Genomic DNA, 21,714 nt, shown 5'->3' on the forward strand with positions numbered 1-21,714 from the left:
GGTCTTCTTTATACCTTGGTTTTAAAAAGTGGTTCATTGAGTTATTGTTATAGTCTGGTCATTCTCCTTCGATCAAAACATTTCCATCCTGACAACTGCTGCTTCTCAGCAAGCTGTCAGGAGACGGGCAGTTTCTGAAATACTCACGCTCAAGTCATTTCAACCAACTTTTGTCCTGATTCTGATGCTTGGTTTTAAATTTCCCCAAACCCTGGTCCTCAGGGACACACCTGACTCAAATGTATGGGTCGTTGTCAGGCTTCTGAAGAGCTTGATGATGAGCTGACCATTTGAATCAGGTGTGTTGGAGCAGGGAAACATCTAAAACATGGAGGCCAGGGCAGTGTTCCCTGAGGACCAGGGAACAGTTGCTGCCATGTAAATGACAGAAAAGACATTTGAGTTTTACAAGGAATTGAACAGATTGTCTATGCTGTTTGTATCTGTGTGACTGAACTGAAAGTGCTATCACGTCAACTGTAATCAATGTCATTGTTGATTTCACCTGTAGCACTGGAGGTGGACCCCAACAAGGACATAGTGTGTCAGCTGTGTGGTGCCTGGTTTGAGACGAGGAAAGGCTTATCCAGCCACGCACGAGCCCACCTGCGGCATTTTGGGGTGGAGTACTCTGAGTCCAAGGGCTCGCCCATTGACCTCCTGAACCAGCTCATTGACACTGATGACTTCAAGCACAAAGCCAACGCATTGCAGCTTGACGGCGACACAGAACCGCGGAGCATCACCACCGCGATCTCCTCCCCAAAGCAGTCCCTGCTGAGCCTCTCCTCCTCTCCACCCTCATCCCTCCTCTATAAGGTGACCACAGCCGGAGGAGGGTCCACGTCCAAAGCTACCTCTGCCTCTGCCTCGTCTTTACTTGGCCCACCTGCCAAGCGTCTTAAGTCTTCTTCCATGCAGCTCTTCCGCCTGAGTAGTGGTGAGCTCATGGCCCTTCCACACAGTAAGTGCTGCCTGTTGTATGATATGATAAAACACAGAAGCTGCATTTACATCGAGCGGTACAGTGCAGTTTGGAATGGTACAGCCTGATCGTAAAAGTTTCCAAATATACAGCCTAGAAGTGCTTCAGATAGTCTGGTGTGATTATTATAACATAGTCCAACACAGGAAGCTGTGAATGCAGCTCGGCTTTAGATCCACTTTAAATGCCCTCTTGGCTCATCGTAAAAAATAAGATGGTGATGTTATGCTGTAAAAATGGGTCACTGCTGTGTACTTACACTATTTTTTACATAAGAAACGCAGACAACATTGAATCCACACTCTGTCGAACACAGAATATTGGAAAAACACTGTTTTGTGTATTGTTTTTATCCATTCCATTACCTGGAACACTTCCAGGTAATTGACTGCTTTCTTTCTGGAGCAGTCAATGGACTACAACGAGTCCAGCTCCACCCTTTTGTGCTGGTTCCCCAAACAGAAGGGTGTGAGAAAGCAGGACAGAATGCTAACTTCTGTGCCATTCAACAACTTTTGACAATTAAAATGCTGATATTTCATGACATATCGAGCTGTACTGCTTGGAGCAGATTGCGGTGGAAAGTGTGATAAGAGTTACGTTACGTGCCATCAGTTTAAAAAAGTCAAATGCTTTTTTCCTTTTCGCATAACGTCAAAATCTTAGGTGAACCGCCAAAGGAAATAGGCTGCGAGTACTGTGGGGAGTATTTTGAGAATCGCAAAGGGCTCTCCAGTCACGCCCGCTCCCACCTCCGCCAGATGGGCATTACGGAGTGGTCTGTTAACGGTTCCCCCATCGACACTCTGCGGGAGGTCATCGCAAGACGGGGCCTGCCGTGTGCCCTTCCTCTAAAACCTCTCAAAACTCCTCCTCCATCCTCTCCGGGACCTCCCCGTTCTCCTCTGTCGACCTCTTCCTCTCCTTCTGCCACCCTCCTCGGTCGTCTGCCCTTTGCCTTTGCCCGGCCCTCCAGTCCTCCTCCGCCCGCCACGTCGAAATCCAGCTCGGCTCCACCAACACCCTCCGGCGGGCTAATCCTCAAACTGAAGCCCGAGCCGGTGCAGCTGGAGGTCACCACGCCTGGAGTTGTGGGGAGATCTGCGAGCTTCTCCGCTGAACCTCTCAGCTGCAGGTGGAGCGACACTGACAGTGCGTTCCCCCTCAACCTGGGTAATGGAAACAACAAGTATCTGTGCCAAGTTGTTATTTATTATTAAACAACTTAAAGAAATAGATTTTATGAACTGTTTTGAGCTGTTTTTAGTTAGATAAGACAGTTGATGTGATACACCTGTGCCAGTGAGTGTGATGGTTAAATATGTTGATAATATTCTTCTGGTCCTTTACTCAGCATTGGCCCATGAAGTGGAGCCAACGAGGGATATCCGCTGCGAGTTCTGCGGGGAATATTTTGAGAACCGCAAAGGCCTTTCCAGTCACGCCCGCTCCCACTTGCGCCAGATGGGCATCACAGAGTGGACGGTCAACGGCTCACCTATCGACACCCTGAGGGAGGTTATGCACAAGAGAGGAGTGAGTGCCTCCTCGGACCAGGGAGTGAAGAAGGAGTCGATGCAGGGAGCCAACAGTCCCCGGTGGGAGACCACCGGCGGCGCCGGCAGTGGCGGTTCGGAGGGTTTGGTGGTTTCAGGCTACCAGTCGTCCAAATTCCGTAAATCTCCACTCAGTTTGCTGCAGTCGGGGTCGAGACTTCACAGGCAGAGCCTGGTGTCTGTGGGCCAGTCCTCTGCGTCACCTGCAGGGAAGCTCTTCAGGATGACGTCACTGGGGAAACGGCCTCTGTCAGAGGAGGCCCTGTCTGTGGAGGCGTCCCACTCACCATCACATCAGCTGAAGACCTTCTCACCTCTGCCACGTGATTTCACCTACAAAAGAAAACCCTCCCCAGACAAGCATGCACACCGGGGTGAGTCTGTTGTCGAGTCTGTAATATGTCGCCAGTGTTGTACTCGTTTACTCGCTGTTCTTCCTACACTTCATTCCTTTTCTTTCTTTTCAGATCCCAGCTGTGAGTTGTGCGGGTTCTACTTTGAGAACAGAAAAGCTCTGGCCAGCCACGCACGAGCCCACCTGAGGCAGTTTGGTGTGACTGAGTGGTGTGTAAATGGATCCCCTATCGAGACGCTCAGTGCTTGGATACGCAGCAGGCCACAGAAGGTGCTGGAGATGCACCGCAGCTACATGCAGGGGAGCCGCTCTGCCCTGAAGAAGGTGAGGCGAGGCGAGGCGAGGTGGTCACTTTTACACTTTTACACTAAAATAAGCAGGTACACCTGGGTGAACCTGATAAAAAAGGCAATTAACACCATTCCCACTGTCTGGGGTCGGTCTGCCTTTGTGTTTTTTGCCACAAACAAAACACACAATGAAGCTCGGTATCTTTTTCTTCAGTCCTCATTCAAACTCAGTGGTGAATAAATGAAATGTATAAATAAATATCAAATTAAATATTAAATATTGAGTGAATGAGTACAAATGTTCATTGCCAGAAGATGAATATGCATCTGTGTGTTGTTCCAGAAATGACAAATGCCAAAAAATGAAGCAGATAAAGAAGACATCAATGTATTCGTCCAGGTCTTGAGTTCCCACAGACAAAAAAAACCATGGGTAACCAGTTTAAAACCGGGGTTGAGCAGATCTTTTGTTCGGTGGGAATGGGGAAAAAGATAAATCAGGCGTCACTTGGAGTTATCTTTGTTCTCAGCTATTCCAGAAAAAACACACTGCATACATGAATGTTGGAGGAGTTTTTTCTTTTCAAGTAAATAACATAGAATTATATATCAGTGAAGGAACTTGTGCCCCCCCCACACACACACACACACCCAAAGCCGAGCAGCATCACAGTGAAAGATTAAAAACCCACTGTGCTACATTTCTGACACACTCGCTCTCCTCCCAGTGTCTTTGAATAGACGTCATGCTTGGAGATCTAACATTCCTCAGCTGGTGGCTCGACAGACAGACATTTTGTGCGCTGGAAAGCCTCAGACGTGTCGTCTAACAGCCTTGAGTCTTACTGTGGATCCTGTGCCTTTTACACCCAGCAAAAAGAAATCACTGTGGGGACAGATGCCAGAACAACTCGGCTATTGACTTGATAGTTGCCATAGTAACCAGGGTGCCTGGCAGCTTATGTTTCATCTTCAGATAAATTATGGCATGCCGTTGATAGAAGAGAATGTACTTTTTTTTTTTTCTCCCTGCTGAATTAGTTTCTGGTGCATTTGCGCCACCTTCATACCTTTTCCCTGAATGTGATGTGACACACATACACAATGGATCGCCTTGTAAATGTCATTGTCACAATTGAACTGAGATATTAATAGACCATTTATTGATGAGTGGATTACGATTAACCACACGATTTCTCAAGGAAAAGGGTGTGTTTTTTTTTTTTTTTTCTAAATCGTCAGATTTATCTGTGATGAAAATAACTTAGATGTACTTGGTTTTATTTTCATAAAAATCTAACTGAAACCAATCATTAATCATTAATCTATCACCATTACATTAAACTCTCAGCGTTAACATCAAAATGACACATTTAAGCCAAACAAAAGTTCCATCTTTGGTCATAAAAAAACTAGGTGAGTAGGAATTAAACGAGGACATGGCAGCTGGGGCTAGGCTTAAAAAAAAAAAAGCTTTGAGACATAAACTTCAACTAAGTGCTGTGTTTTTATGAAGCAGAATTATCTCAAATTATCCCGGTCCCGTGGACTCACTGCCCTCCATGTTTTAGATGTTTCCTTTGCTCCAGCACACCTGATTCATATATAAATGGCTCGTTATCAGGCGTCTGCAGAGCTGAATGACGAGCCGTTCATTTAAATCAGGTGTGTTGGAGCAAAGAAAAGTAATAATAAAGTAGTCGTAGTTATAGTAAGTGTGGTCATTACTGCCGATCCCATGCAATGTTCTCTGATCAAACATTTCCGTCTCTTCTCGCAGAAGGCCTCTTCTTCGTCGTCGTCGTCCTCCTCCTCCTCGCAGTGGTCTTCCTCGTTGGCCGTAAGCCTGGTGCAACCACCGAGCCGCGAAGTGAGCTACGGCTCGTCCAAGGTCATAGAGGGCGCTGGAACTGGTGCAGACCTACGGGCCGCGGCCGCCCGGTCTGCCCGCAGCAGTCCCAGTCCCTCACGTCTCGCGTGCGGCCTCCCGCTTCAAGCGCAGGTGGCACGTAGTGAGCTGAATGTCCGCCTGCCCAGAGGTACGTGACGACCCAGCATGCAGTGTGTATTTCCTGTATTTATTTATGGATACACTCACTCATGTCTTTGTTTTGTTCCATGGCGTCGGTAATGTTGCATGACTTCTAAACCAATGCAGGTTATAAGTAGTTTGTGTGTAGTTAGATGTTAAAATCTATTTCTGTGCCATTTTTTTCCACCAACCATGTTCATAAACTCTGCCTCCTGCTTAGGTTTTGAGCGGCGACCCTTGAAGCACCCGTCATGTCCAGATGGAATGGAAAGGGACAGCGGCCCTCCTAAGCCCCCCCGCACAGGCACAGTCCCTGCCCTGGTGCCCAAACCTCCCTCCTACCCACTGGTCAAACTGGTGGGCAAGTTCTACACCCTGAAGTGCCGGTGAGAGATTTTCTTCATCAGCAGGGACACGAGGAAAAACAATTTTTAGCTGTTTAACAAAAGGTTGACTTTATAAAATAGACTATATCTTTAAAATATGTTGACCGCTCACTTGTCTCGCTCCCTGTACCAAAGTCCGTAGAGAAAATCAGCGATTTTTACATCACGGCGCACAATTAAGTATGAGAGTTGAGTTTCTTGATTGGTTGTTGCCATAATCGGTAAATTCACATGTGTTATTTTGTGACTTCAGAATTTGAATTTACTTGACACAAACTTGCCAAATGAGGCGGCAGTAGACCTGTAGCTCCTGTGGACTTTGGTGCAGGAGAGTGAGCAGTAGTGCTGGGTGGTACACTGGTCCGTGATGAACACCGGTATTTATTTATTATCATTTTATGATATGATACTGCCAGAAAAGGGGAACGTTAGCACAGTAAATCACTGTTTGAGGGGGGAGCCTTTTCACCGCTGCACCGGTGCTAGTGCTAAGGGCTTAGCTGAAGGAGTAACTGTGGTAATAGAAGGTGTCGAGTGGCAAAAATTGACATGTTGGAACAGTTTCAGTTCAACAAATTTGTATTTGTACAAAAAAGAGGAGTTTTTTTGGGTTTAAGAAGTCTGACATGGACCAAACGGTGTTTTACTGCAAATGTTGTCGGACTAAAGTTATTGCTGGAGGTGTTAGCACTGATACTGTGACAGTATCTCATAAAAAAAGAAGAAAGAACTATCACTTTGAAGTTAGAGATTGTGAGTCAGCACCACAGTGTCTTAATCCCAAGCAGCAATCACCGCCTACGACCCCCTCACTGAGCAGGACATTATATTTTTTGAATAGTGAACCGTTTGGGATTTGCAGACGGCATAAATGCATATTCTTATATAACTGGGCTACAAACGTTTTTATACCGTTGGAACAGAATTGACCAAAATCTGATTGTGTTGTGTTATTTCTTTGTGTGAAAACTTTACTGGAGGTGTCACAGTTCATTTACAGCACAGTCATGCGTACTTGTCATTAGCGTAACTCCTAGACCGTTTGTGAGATCTAGAAAATTCAAAAACTATGGACTGGCGGCGACGACGGTGTGACACCACATGACCCTCATGTAGGGGATAAAGAGGTAGAAGACGGATGGATGGACACCAGAAAGCGGAGAAATAAAGTTTTGTGCCCATATACTTGTCATCACGGTAGCCCTCAGGACTTCCACAGGAACGGCGAGATTCTCTGTACCGTAATTCCTTGAATAACTGGCAGATCTCTAAAGTGAAAGAAGCATAATTCATAATTCTGTTTATCAAGACGGTCATAAGAGTTGTTAACTGTGTTCTTCTGTCCGCGTCAGGTTCTGCGAGGTTGAGTTTCACGGTCCAATGTCGGTGCAGGAGGACTGGATCAGACACCTCCAGCAGCACATCCTCAAGATGAACTACAACAAGCCTGCTCCACCCAAAGCAGATCCCACTGAACTCCCTGCCCCGAGGGATGACCCGACCTCAATCCAGGCCTCTGCACCAGCCTCCACCTCTACCTCCAGTACCGCCACCACCACACTTGCCCTCACCTCCACCCCAACTCGCACCACAGCACCTAACAGCCGCTCCCCTACACCTGTAGCCGAGTGTGCTCGCACCACCACTGCCACAGAGATCGTGAAGGTCTCAGAGGAGCAGGCCACCCTAACTGCGACTCCTGTTCCCCTCCCTGCACAGGTGGTGTAAGCTCGGACTCATCGCTCACTGTCGTTGTAGCCTCTTCTTGTTTTTTTCTCCTGCCTTTACACTTTCTTTTTGTCCATCTGTTTCTTTCCTTGGCCTTTTTTTAACAAAGTGTGGTTGTGGAGGAATGTTGCCCCTACAAAGAGCCCTCTGCTCCCCAAGCACTTTTTTGAAGCAGCTTTCTAGCCTGGTAGTCAGTCCCGTCACCATGGGAACAAAGCTCTCCTGGCTTATCTGCACACTGGGAATTGTGTGAACTGTCCAAGGTTATAAGAAAGGCTGAACTAATGTTTTTTTGTTTCTTGTTTATACTGAATGTCAGTGCGATGATTTGGACTGTGGCTCTCCTTTCATTCCCTGGGCAGTTTTTCGGGTGGGGGGGTTTAATCAAACGTCATTCCCTTGTCCCCCCCCCACTCCTCATTCCCACCTCTGGACTGAGATTGAATGACATTTATGATCATGTTAAACAAAGAAGGCACTTTTACCATTGACGTTGACACTCAGCACTTAATGTAACGCCCATTTAAATGGGTGAAATTTGACTTATTCTAATTGGTTAAAGGAGCAAGAAGTGGAAGCACACACCCCCAAAAAAGGGAAGATTCCTTGTGTAATGTAATACTTTACCCCCCCAAAAAAAAATATACAGTACATTTTGCTTGAATGTAGCTAAAAGCACCTATTAAAACCTTATATGCACACATTGAATCACAATCAAACGTACGCCCCCATGTTACAATACCATTGACGTTTTTTGCCTTTTATGACGTTGCTACTCCACAGTTTGCTGTTTTCAGCAGATAGGGCTGCTGTTGTGTCACTGACACAGTTGCTTTTTTTTTTTTTTTTAAATATTTGTGATATATATATATATATATATAAGAAGCGGGGCCATGGAAAATGTTCAGCGTCACAACATTTGAAGTCTCTCCATTCACAGTGTTGCCATTTTCTTCCTGCCATTGTTCAGTGTCACCCCGATCGTTATTTATTTATTGTTATTATGCATCCGAATGTGGGTAAGTTTGGTCCTTTTTTCTTTTTTGAAGCTAAAGTAGATCTTTGGAATGTTTTGAAAAATAGATCAGCGTTGCACTTTTGCTCTAGTGCGCGAGCCGAGTGTTTGTCTTAGGCTGTATGTTTGTGTACATGCATAGCAGATGTGTTTTTTTTGTTTCTCGTTTTGAAAGAGAACGACAGACAGAAGTGAAACCGCTTGATAGGAGGACGCCTCCATGGTTCAAAGTGAACCAGAATGTCGGAGGCCGTCGGTATGTAGTCTGGGTCGGGACTTTAATGCATCCATCATCGTGTTAGGATGTGCCAAAGAGTCTGTTTACTTCCTTGTCTTGCCTCTGTAACAGCTGTTTACAGTGGACCTGATGGTGGAGGAAACTCTGCACAGCTCCACACTGAACAATGGACTGAACCAGTGGTGACCTGCATCAGCTACATGCACTGCGGTCCAGTTTGAAAGACTCGGGCTACTGCAGCAGCTTCATGGGACTCATGTTGTTACCATAGGGTTAGATTATTCCAATTCGATAAGAACACCAACGCGATCCTCTGGAGAAAGGCCAGAAACGCCGCCGTGTTTCTTTCTACGACGCTTCAGAGTGTGTTCATATCAACGTAGAGCTGAAGCAATAACTCAAGGGTCCACTTAGGCTGCTGGCGTTTTTGAAGTTTGTTCCAGTGTTTGCAACATGACTGTTCAATCCAGATGATACCCCAACCCTTTTATGGAGTATAGATGCATACTATATAACTACATGTACTTAAGAAGCTGTTGATGCTACTAGAGCTATCCGCAGTTCTGATAGCAAGGTAGTTTTAAAAGAAAAGAAAAAAAAAATTTAAGTGATCCTAATTCCTCTGGTGTGATTATTTGATTTCAACATTTGATCTATGTATTTTTATTGCTCTGTGCATTTCTGTATTTGCAGTCCTGCAAGGTGAATCTTAGAGTATTTTTTATTTTTATCCGTTAGTCTCTCCGAGCTGAAACTTTGGTGCTGGCGAGGATGTTGCAGGTCAGAGAGGGCGAGTGACTGAACATTAGGGAAACCTTGTCAACGCGATGGTCACGTCCTGGTATCAAAGGACTCTAATAAGCAGACTTTAAAGGGGACGACTTTGCACTTTGAGTTTATCTCTCGCTCTCTCTTTCGCTCAGTAACTCATGCTGTGACCTCTCACAGGTCTGTGGCTGCGTTACAGTGTGAGACGGGACTAAAGAGGTGCAGGTGCATCAGAGTTCCCTTTTTAAGATTACCTGAAAAAGCCTAGGCCAGTGTAACTGGCTGCTCAGTGTGTGTGTGTGTGTGCGTGCGTGTGTGTGTGTGTGTGTGTAAAAGATGATGACATGACAGCGATGATAAAGAAAAAGATGCAGTTGAGGAAAGAACTGTACTGTACACAAAGGGGTAAGTTTTAAGTGAATCAACTCCAGAACAAACAAACAATAAATGTGATTTCAATTTCACACACTGCATCACATTCTTTTTAATGTCTGACATTCATCCAGTTATTGTTTCTCCACCAGGGGGAGATGCAGCTTCATCTTTTATGGTCGGAATGGAAGTAAATCATTGACCAAAATGTGGAAATTGTCTCTGGTAACACACACAGCACAGCTCACAGGGGGGATCACTTCATTCACCTCTGCTGCAAGAGTGGCATCCTGATATTTATTGGCTATTTATTTGCAGTTTATCAAAAATACTTCTTATATCACATGTCATAGAGAATAAAACCTGGTATTTTACACCAGATGCATACATGTGTGTGTGGGTATATATATGTATGTGTGTATATATATATATATACACACAACATTTTCCTCCCTATTGAAGGTGCAATAATCAACATTTTCATATAAACAATAGATCATGTCACTTAATGTGATGTGTAAAGGGGTCACACAATGAATCCACAGTTTCCTTCTTCCCTGCACAACATTTTAGCATCTTTAGCTCGTTGTTTTGATGAATTACTGCATTTTATGTTATTTTGAGCCACAGCAAGCAACAGTTTCTTTAATCAAAATGCATGAAATGCCATCTGGGCATCGCCTGTGCAGCAGCAAACGGCTACTCAACATATCGGGGCCTTGAGCAGTGTAACAGTCAAAGGTTTGCCTCAGGGGTGAAAGGAGCTAAAAAAGAGAGTAAATATTGAAGATTCCGTCGTTAACATGACTCCATAAATCTACTCGACGAGAGCTGAATGTGTAAACAGTTTATAACCACGTCGTTTGCTATGAATCTTGCTGTATTAACGACTGCTGGACTACTACCAAAATTCAGTGTTTTTCCCCCATTCTGAAAAATAATATCTTTGAGTTACTGTCAGTCACTTTTGCCAGACATTAGTATCTACTAATATTTCTCACCCGGTCACATAAGTGTCAGTGTGTTACACGCTGCACACTCTCACGACACGTTTGAAAACTAGAGCAAACGTTCTGGAGAAAGAAAAGCCTCCACCAAGGCCGCTCGCCTTCCTTCCAACAGTGATGTTACACATTCCTGTCTCGCAGGATTAACAATTGTTTTGTTTGTTTGATTGCTTCAAATCCTGAACCGGGATCCATGTTTACATCATCGTGACAATCGAATCATTTCTTCCTTGGACCCATAACTTACAAAGATTTCATCCAAACCAATCCTTTACTCTTTGATTTACGCTGCTCTCAGAGAGACACAGAGAGAGAGACAGAGAGAGAGAGACAGAGAGAGAGACACATGCAGCCAAAAGCATAACCTCCTTTGTGAAAATCTAAAATGCAGAGCGGTCCGCTGCAGCGTGTCGCTGTCACGCAGGAAGCCAACTGTATGCTTTATCACCAGCAGCACTTTCAAATAAATAAAGAAACCATATGTTCGTATAAAAAATATTAACGATTGCTGCTCTCAGTGCAGATTTAATGAGGCGGAACAATCATCCTCAAGCTCAGCAGGGGTCACAATGAACCTGACAATCGGGCTTTAATTACAACTGTAGCTACGTATTTATGACACCAGCTCCCTCCAAGATCGATTCTTATTGACCTGCAGACTTTAGAGGTGACGACGTCAGCTGAAAGTGGAAATGAGAGCAATAATTCCAATCAACCGAGTTAATGAGTTTGTCAAACACGAGTGTGCAGCTTTCACATCTGTGTCAGTGCACAGACGGTGTTTTTGTTGTTAGTGTGCTGTTAATGTATCCATGCAGTTTACTTCTGTCAGAACACTGTATGTTTGAAGCAGGTTTAAAGCCTTTGAAAGGGATTCCTGTGAAGTGTCCTTTGTTTAACTTGGACGTGCGGCTCCATCCACGCTGACATCTGTGTGAATCGCCGTCTTTTATTTCCCCTCCGTTCGTCCTCTGATGGGAAACTCTGAAGAATGACATCATGGGGAAATGAGGAGTGACTCAGAGGGACCTGAACCACAGATACGAGTTCATTTCTGCCGCATCCAAGCACAACAAACCACTGCTGAGTACCTGAGCAAACATCTGTCTCTTCATGTCATGTCTACAGTGTGTCATTGCAATTACTTCATTTTATACTCAACGTCTTTTTCTCTTTGCTGTAGGAGCAAATAGTCCATCACTCGTTCTCTGCAGCTTGGAAGCAGGCCCTGCTGACACTTGGTGGGTACATCCTGGAAGGTTGGAAGGTCACCAACCCAACACAGAATTTCTCTTCTGATGAAAGACACTGGTGTGATTTGCTCCTTTGGAAATATTTAATGCCCAAATGAAACGGGGAGGTGACTCAGTGTAATTAGTTGTTTAATTTGGAGTTAAACAGAAACAGAAAGGCCGAGCTGCGTGCCGGGGCGGCTGCAGATGTTGCGCTCCCACCGGCTGCCAACACACAAACACCTTGAGCACACAAATATCATGGAGCTCCACTTTGGATCCAAACAATAGAAACGACTCCCATCTTTAACCAATAACACCCAGATTGCATCAGTCATTTTTATTCTTTATGGCGAGTTACATAAATGACTGCGAGGCCAACAAGTTGACGTAGGATTGTGTGTTGTAATGTGTCAGATCTGTAATGTAACGTGAAGACACGTTAAATCAATGTTTTTGAGGTTGCTTTGCAGCATAGGCAGGTGCTGCTAAAGCTCTAGCTTGTGTGCTGAAACAATTACTCGGTTATTTGATTATTAATCGATGACTAAACTATCGATTAATCGGTTTGAAGCTTTTTTCATGATTAAAACAAGATTCCTGATTGTTTCAGCTTCTTAAATGTGATTATTTTCTTCATATAACAAGGAAATCATTAAAAAATGAATCATTTTGGTTTGTGGACAAAAACAAGACATTCGAGAACATCATTTCCAGGTTTGACAAACACTGATCAACGTTTTATGGACCAAACGATTACTTAATTAATCGGGAAAATAGTCCTCAGATTAATCGATGATGAAAATAATCGTTAGTTGCAGCTCTAGTCTCGGTGTAACTTTTCCAACAAAGGACGACGGTAGCTCAGTGGAAGAGCGAGTCGTCTCTAAACTTGAAGTTTGCAGGTGTGATTCCCGTGTGAGTGAATGGGAAAACTGTAATGTACGGCAGCTTTGAGGGGTCAAACACTTTATAAATACAGATCCTTTACCATTTAATAAATGGCTGTGTGTGCATATCCACACACACACCCTCCTTCTATGAATGACCCTGTGATTGGTCAGTTTCTCTCATCATGGGCTACATCCATCTTCTTTTGCTTTATCCTCCACATGAGGGTCGTGGGGGGCGCTGGTGCCAATCCCAGCTGACATAGGGCGAGAGGTGGGGGGTTAACATTGTACAATTTTGAGCTGTCCCAGATGACAACATGAAATAATCCTGTCATGGACGTTCAAAGACAGTCATTATCATGATCTTATGACCACAGAGTTCCAGATAATGTCAGGACTTTAATTTTTACAGTGCGTGTGTGCACTCACTGCTTCAACTGCAGGTTTTATCTATCTACTCTAATAAGGAGAAAAGAAAGTAATCCATGTGGGAGGCTTCGCCGCAACAGTTCACATACATCATACTTAACGTCGTACCCAAGTTTATTAAATCTATGTCGCAAACCATGTGCGATCTGTAAAAAAATCCTCCTAAAACTGCTGAAATCTGTCTGTAGGAGGCACGAGCGCTGTAAACAAATCCCAGAGGAGCTGCACAAGTGTCGTTTGAGATTTATTTCACGCTGACAGGTTATTATGGCCTCATTGATCAATACATGCAAATAAATCCTGGTTCTGGTCCAGGGCTGTGGCCACATTTACATTTTGCATCTACATGAAAGGGGAGGAAAAGATGCTTGAGGTCTTATCAGAAGACACTCGGCTGGCAGAACCACATGTTGGGGATCTTTTGATGAACAACAGCTTCCTGATTAACGTGATGTTCATCAAAGTGTGACAGAATAACTCGCTGCAGCTGTTTGCACAAAATCATCACTCTCTTATCACGTAACCAGCAGGCGGCACAGATTATCGGCACACTCTCACCACGGCGGTTAATGCACAATGTCACTGGGTCTAAACCTAACTGAACACCTACGAGGTGTCCTGGGCCAACATTTCAGAGCGCGGCTCTCCATCACCATCATGGAAACACCAAACAAGGGAATATATTGTATAATTTATTTAAAAAAGAAATGTCGTCCGTTCCTCCAGAAGAGGTCATGTACTTGCGGAATCAACGTTAAGGCACATTAATGCGGATCTGGCAGTTCCTGATGGCCCAGCGTCTTACTAGGACACTTGGTTTTTCCTTTAATTTGTCTCTATACAGTGGTTCACATTGTTCAGTCGCTGCACTCTCATCTGTTGCTTGTTATGTTTTTACAGGGAGTAATAAGCAACGCTCCGCTGCCAAAATAAACTGCACTTTCCACTTTCTTGGAATCAATTTGTCTTTCTTACGGTTCTCCTCTTTTCTCTTTCTCTAGGACGTGTTCGCCCACTGTTCCAGCACTAAATCTGATTGTCACAGGCTTCAGCAGGGACAACAGCAACCACAGCGGAGGATCAACCTCAGTGTGACAGCGCTGATCCACTGAGAGCAACATGTACGTTTGAACAAATTCCATCAATCCCCTTTAAACCAGGCCAGAGCATAGTTTCTTTTTTGTTGAACATGTCACATAGGGATTATAAGATTCCGTCCATGTTTGTGCATTGTCTTCTTACATTAATGCAATAATGTGCTGCTCATTTTGACTTTGAAATAAACTCAAAAAACAATTTGCTCACATATAACTACGCGGAGAGGTTCTCAAGCGCGCGCTCTGTGCTCTGTGCTCTCTGTCAGCCACTGCTGTGATTGGCCAGTCCTCATGAAGCCTCTCAGCCAAGTTTTGCAACATGTTGGAGTCATGTCTGTGAGGTTGTTACCAAACAAACCAAAAAAAAAAAGGAAAAGTGACATGTCGCACCAAACTGCTGCAAGACACATGCAATTTAACTGTGTCACTGTAAGATCAGGAACAGCCGCACTGATGTGTGCTCGCTGCTCACTCTAAAGCGTCACACGACTGAATGTGTGAGCTAATACTAGTGAAACTGTTTACTAGTGAGGAGGCCTGTTTGTGAAGAGGCGTAGTTCAAAAAAAGAAAAGAAAGAAAGTGTGGCAGGCGAGCTAAAGGAACTAAAAATGGGAATCAAAAATGTCAAATTTGAATTGCTGTGTGACTTGCAGAGCATGTTTTACACCACATTGTAACGTGTCCATGCTGAATTACACTGCTGCACATTCATGGACTACAAAACTTCTAAAAGGTTACATTGATTACTTTATAGCCACCAGGTGGTGTTTGAATGGAAGTCAATGGGAAAATGAGCTTAGTTTTTACTTGATGTATAACATCAGTAAACATTCTCCTGAGGAGTTAACGGTCTTAATCCTAAATTTTTAGGTCTTTAATAGAACATCCATCCATCTTCTACCGCTTTATCCTCCACATCCAGGCTGACATAGGGTGATAGGCGGGTGCACCATCGCCAGTCCATCCCAGGGACACATAGAGACTCTCCACTCTCACACTCACACCTACAGTCAACTTAGAGTGTCCAATTTGCCTAAACCAACGCACACACTCCATGCAGAAAGGCCCTTGTTCCGCGAACCCGGGTCTTCTTGCTGCAAAGGCAAGCGTGCAAACCACTACACCCACTGTGTGGCCCAGAACATGATGTCAATTTTGTAAATGATAATTATTAGAGGAATATAGACGATAAAGCACGGCACATATGAGTGGACACATTGTAACGCCTCTGAAATGTCCTCATGGTGCTGGACAAACCCTTAGTACTTTCAATTTTGATATGATTATACAATTCGTGTACATATGATGTACAGTAATGGTCTAAAATAAACCTTGAGATAAAAAAGATTGTGAATCTCCATTGCTTTTATTTTACATACATTCTGTGGATGTGAGAGCGACAGTAAATCCCAGCTAGAAATCCCATCGTGGTTGTTTGGATGCAGTCAGTGACTCACAGCGAGCGGATTAAGTGTTGAGACGGAAGGATCCAAATATTTTATTCAGTTAATCTGTACGTAACTACGTTGTGACCCTTCTGAGGCTCATGTGTCTTGATTCCTCCACATTTTCTGCTTGACATTTGTTTTGAATCTTGGGAGAAGCTAATTCAGAGGGGAAGTGAGAGCAAAAACAGGAAAAGTTCATATCTTTGTTTGGTGATTAGATCTGCGGACCCCTGAGGTGCCACATGAATGTCCCAAGTGGGCCTATTGTAAGTCTACAAATTTGCTCACAAAAATCCCAAGATAAGCGGAATGCACACAGGTTAAGTTAAGCCAAAGGCAGGAAACTTCATTATTTGGGACAGTATGGTAAAAGGTTCAAAGTAAACACACTGGAAATAGCAGAACAATACTTCACTGATCCGACAAACACAATTGAGTAACGAGCTCCCAGCGCTTTCCTCTTTCTCTGCAGAATGTCGAGGACATAAATCTGCATTTGTTTAATAAGTTGTGTCTCTCGAGATGAAAATCCATCAGTCTGACCTGTCAGCTGAATCCCCCTCTTCAAAGTTATGAGGGGCCTGTTGACACATGTCTGTACAGGGTGGGGGCTGAAGAAGAGGACTGATACAGAGCACATCAGACCACCCTCAACACAAACACACAGAGATACACACACATGTTTGCGCTTCATTCATAGTGAAGACACTCAAAGACATAATGTACTCCCTAGCCCCTGACCCTAACCTTAAACATGACAACTAAGTTCCTAACCCTAACTCTAACCTAAACCCAATTAAAACCCTAAAACCAAGTCTTAACTGGGGATGAGCCGGTCTGTATCGGTATCAGTCCAATATTGGTAAAAATCACTATTTCCTTTATTTATGTGACACAGTTGGATCATTGTGTCTTTCTTGAGCACAAACGTGTTGTTAACAGCTTCATCGTTTCTTATACTCACTAAAAGTCCTTCTAAGCGTTGACAGTATGTGAAGACTTACCTAAATGTCCTCACTCCCTATGGTTTATACATTTTAGTTTCCTCACAAAGATACTTCAGAGGACATTGCATTGACGTACATTAATTTCCTGGAGACTTAACCTTAACCATAACCATAATTGCTACTGGCCTAATCCTAATCCTAACCCTATAACCCTAACCCCAAAACCAGGTTTTAATCCTCAAAAAGCCCTTTAAAGTTATGTGGACCAACCAAAATGTCCTCACGAAGATAGGTTTCACACACACACACACACATAGACGTATAGTAATGCATTCCTTAACTTTAACCATCACAACTAAATGACTGAACTCTAATCCTGAAACGTAACTATAATCTAAACCATTTCTAACCCTAAAACCCTTAAAAGGCCTGTTAAAGTGGTATGGACCAGACACAATGTCCTCACAAAGATAGGTTTAAATCTACATGTATCCTCACAGCCTAGTATAGACACACACACACACACACACACATTTGCCTCCATTAACTTGATCTCAACACTAAACAGACAGCGCTTGTTGTCTCGTATTGAGTAGACACAGCTCTTTGGACGGCAATGATATTCTGTCCTTTTAGTACAGACTGAAATCTATTAAAAATTTGGGGTGAATTAAAAGCCAAATGTTACGGGTGCATGCCACATGGGTGAAGGCCATGTCTGGAACAGCAAGCCCCTGTTTTTTTTTTCCAATTTCTGGCCGGCCAGATCATTTACCGCATGTCATTCTGCCGCTCTCGTCCCGTTTCCTGTTTTTATCAGATAAAAGCAAAAGGTCAAAAGCTATACTTAAAGCTGCAGTGTGTAGATTCTGTTGTTGTTAATGATGTTGTTATTATGCCTCAGTTTGGTCCACATGAACAGAAACATTGTAATATTATTTGAATACTACGTTGACTTGACTGAGGGAGTTTGTGTGTATACAGCAGCAGTGCAGGGTCAGGTGGGGGCAAGAAGTGTTTACCCCTAAATACTGCTGAACTTCTTTGTGTTTTCACTCGTACTCCAACCTGTTTGCAGTTCCCTTGTTTTACTAGCGCAATGTTGCTGTTTCCTCCGTCTGTTTTGACATAAAACAAATCACTTCCTCTGAGGTAGTGACACTGGCACAGTCTTTAAAGGGATACTTGAAGTATTAAAAAAGTATCCCTTATTTAATATATATTCTATATGGATACAGACCATTATACCAACTCTTCTTCCTCTGATTTTATTTGGTAGTAACGAGTGACAAAGATAGTTAGAGGAAATGTAGTGGAGTAAAAGTACACAGTTTCTAAATAACAAAGTACAGTAATGAAGTGTTTGTACTTTGTTACATTACGACACTGCATTAACATTTGTTAACATTTCAAAGTTGCGAACGACAATTTGAAAAAATGAAATGTAGGAAAAAAGAATGAAGGAGATTTTCAGTATACATTATAGACGTAAATTAAGTTTTGGAACCTTTATTAACATTAATGTGGTTTTTCACAAAAAGTGTGTTCATAAATACTGTATATACATTTTACTGATAAAAAAATAATAATTACAATAATAATTCATTTAATTTAAAGGCCCCTTTCAGAGAACTCAAGGTCACCTTACAATACATGATTAAGGAGCAGAAAAATACAATAAAAATAAATAAAATACAGGCAGTAAAAATACAATATTCAAAGTTTTAAAAAACTTCTTAAAACATTGCATTACCAGTGACATAGAGAAGGTGGTGCTGTGTTTTGATTCTGTGACTGTATTTTTTTATTTTTTATTTAATCTTGTGGACATTTGCTCACCACATGTATGGTAGCTACTACGTGAGACTACACAGAAGACAATGTGAGCTTGAAAAAAACCTTCTAGTCTTTCTCAGTGATTCCATCTCTCTGTGTGCTTTCCTGGGACTCAGTTCAAACGAAACTCACCCAAACTAGATGGAATTTATTATTAGATTCTTTTTAATAAACATTTCCCACGCAACATTTTTAAAAGGCTACTTCCTACCAGACATTTTACGGCCACACAGTCCCACAGGTTGTGCTCATGTGTAGGAATGTGAGATGTGATGTACAGGGTATTTTCAGATTAAAGTATACACATAAGATTTGTTTGTATGGCAGCACAATCAATCAGATCAATGGGTTCAATTCTTAGTGAAAATGTTTTCCAACTGTGTAAGACTCAAAATCTGACTATTGGTGAAGCTATGTAGTAAAATATTACTCATTTATATTATTCTTTTTAATCATCGTGGTGTTATTTAACAATGTCAGTCTGATGGTTCATAATGGTTTCATGATGGTTTCAGCATGAGCTCATTGATGTTTGCGGTTCAGGTTTTTGCTCTGCCGTGCATTTAAGCCAAGCACACATAAGCTATTAATTATCCACCTGTAACGAGTGTTTTCTTCAATTTATAGACCCTCAACCACACGTTCATATTTCTCTACACTTAGCTGTGGTTTGTGCAAACACTGATTTATATTTTAATATCACTTATCTCCCCCAGTGCCCACATCTCATCTGCTTTTATTGTGAAATACACATTTTATGACATTCAGCAGGTTAACCATGTGTAATGTACAACTTCACAGAGCCACTTGTAGTATTTCTTGTTCTTATATTTTTACTATTAAAGGGCCAGTGGTGTAAAAATGTGTTTTTTGCTTCTTTCTGTCATGGCTCATGTGTCCTGTTTTATTTTGAAACTTATACCGTCCTCTCGTTTGAGATCGCTTCACTTCCTGCCCCTGTGTGTTTTCCCTCCAGCCTTGATTGCCTGCCCCGCCCTCATTAGATTCACCTGTGTCTCGTTGTCTCCGTCCAACTCATGTGTAGAAGCTGTGTTCCCAGTGGAACGGTTCGGTACAGTATGTGTTTTTTTTTTGCTTTTTTATTTGGAACAGTACCAATCTAATCCAACTTTATTTATAAAGCACTTTAAAAACAAGAACTGCTGAAACAAAGTGCTGTACAGTGAAGATAAATAAAACACAAAATATAAAAACTTTAGACCTAATGGAAAATAAAACAAGAAAATACTGTAGAAAGTATAAAATCAACACAAATAAAACTATAAAAAAGATAAAAAACGTTTAGATTCAGGTATCTGTAGGAGCAGCTGATCAGCTCTGATTGTGTTACCAAAATAACCATTTCATTTTTCAGTACCCTTCCTTTGAAGTACCAGAGTAATGGTACAGGTGGAGCTATAGACCCACGACAGTCAGCTGATTGGGTGACAGTAAAGTGCCACTCCCTCGCAAACTGTGTTTCTTTAACTCCCGCAGTCTCTTCGTACTCTTCATACAAAGCTTGACGTCTTGTTGCCACAAACCGAGCTGCTGGGCGTCCTCCGTTGTTGTCTGTCGTGTCACATTCGATGTCGTCGTTCGTTGTCGGCGCACCGGTACAACGCCACGCTACGTATCTCGCTGACGCGGCCGCCGAGCACAAGAAAAGTACTGTTCGCAGTGGAAATGCAAGCCTGAACCCGGGCTTTACCGTTCTAAACCGACCCGTACGGCATCAGACTGATGGAAAACACGGCTCCACAGACCGAGCACTCTTCCGTGCATCAGGGAACTAACTACTCCGGCCTTGGCATACCAGAAAGTATGTGAAAACTCTTTCAGGACTTTGTCCACTCTCGCACTGACCGTGTGATGTTTTTCTTCATTTGCATAGTGAGCTTCCACTTCACGACATGAAATGCACGTCTGTTCAAACTGCTGTAAAAACACATCAGGCAAGGCCCGTGCCTGAAGAACATATAAAAGACTTATTGTAAGGCTACGAGGACTAAACTGTTTTTATTTTCACGTGATTATTCACAGGAAATCTATTCAATATCTGCCACTAAACACTAACTAAAAGATACACACTTGACCTTTTAAATAGATGTGAAACACATGGTCTCAACAGTGTGACATTTTCATAAATGATGCTTTAATTCATTCTTGATGCCGCTTAATGACTGTGTCGTTTAGACGCTCACGTCAGTAGCCAGATAGCTTAGGGAAAGAGCTTTTCTGGCTCTGTCCAAAGAGAATAAACTAAATCATATACCACCACCTACAGATTACTTATGGTTTATGAAGTCATAAGCAAGTCAAATGAGCAAGACAATGTTACAACGGTGAGTCAAGATCTTCAGCACCATCCTGTCTGACATTTAATCAAGTTATTTTAAATAAACTCCATTCAGGAAGAAGCAGAACCCTCTTGGGCTATTCTTAGCCTTTCTTCCCAGATCTGTCACCTTTTCATTTTACACACTCGGAGGATAGAGAGAGAGCGACGCAGAGAGACTCTGCAGCAGAAAATGCTTTAAAGTCTGGCACCAGGAGCATCCTTTTGGAAAGCTCCAAGGTACCATTCATCATGTGGAGCTATGTGAGAGAGCTGCCCAGCAAACATTAAGATGTTACTTTACATTCTCTTTCATCTGAGGAGTGATGGCTCGGCACACGCTGCAGGCACAAAACATTTGCTCTCATTTGACTTGACCCCCATTTATCACCCTTTTTTTTATTTTATTTTAAAACTAAACAAAAATGTGGGTCTTCCTCGTCCGTATTCATAACCAGGCTTATCTACAAATATCATACAGTGTCCTCTTTGTTGATGTATGTGTTTGAGCGCCCCTGACGGTGTGGGCATTGTTTATCCTGGCACCACACTGCGTCTGCGACAGCCGCTGAAAATCCCGGTTTGTTCGCAGAGAAGCACTTCACTGTGAAATGTTGGTGATTCGCATCCCCCGAGGGAGTCGCAGTGTTTATAGAGGACATTTCTGTGTCCTAAACAGACTCGAATGACAAAACAACATCCTAAATTTATACCCACAGCTTCCTCACTTTGCCCTGATTGCACTTTCTTCTGTGGTCAGG

General features: G+C 43.0%; 1 protein-coding gene across 3 annotated transcripts in view; it reads left to right on the forward strand.

The window, feature by feature from the left end:
* The window catches only part of wizb (WIZ zinc finger b), a 29,644-nt gene extending 19,827 nt beyond the window's left edge, over positions 1 to 9,817 (forward strand). For 2 of the 3 annotated variants that reach the window (XM_058652877.1, XM_058652880.1), the window contains 7 exons: positions 512 to 964; positions 1,652 to 2,158; positions 2,340 to 2,915; positions 3,009 to 3,220; positions 4,967 to 5,225; positions 5,439 to 5,604; positions 6,957 to 9,817. In XM_058652877.1, the coding sequence (XP_058508860.1) occupies positions 512 to 964; positions 1,652 to 2,158; positions 2,340 to 2,915; positions 3,009 to 3,220; positions 4,967 to 5,225; positions 5,439 to 5,604; positions 6,957 to 7,332 (2,549 nt within the window). In that variant the 3' untranslated portion in view covers positions 7,333 to 9,817. The remainder of the gene's footprint in view (positions 1 to 511; positions 965 to 1,651; positions 2,159 to 2,339; positions 2,916 to 3,008; positions 3,221 to 4,966; positions 5,226 to 5,438; positions 5,605 to 6,956) is intronic. The other variant, XM_058652878.1, reaches the window with a different exon arrangement.
* Positions 9,818 to 21,714: the final 11,897 nt, after the last annotated feature.

This window comes from Solea solea, chromosome 16, assembly GCF_958295425.1.
Source record: "Solea solea chromosome 16, fSolSol10.1, whole genome shotgun sequence".
Taxonomy (NCBI): domain Eukaryota; kingdom Metazoa; phylum Chordata; class Actinopteri; order Pleuronectiformes; family Soleidae; genus Solea; species Solea solea.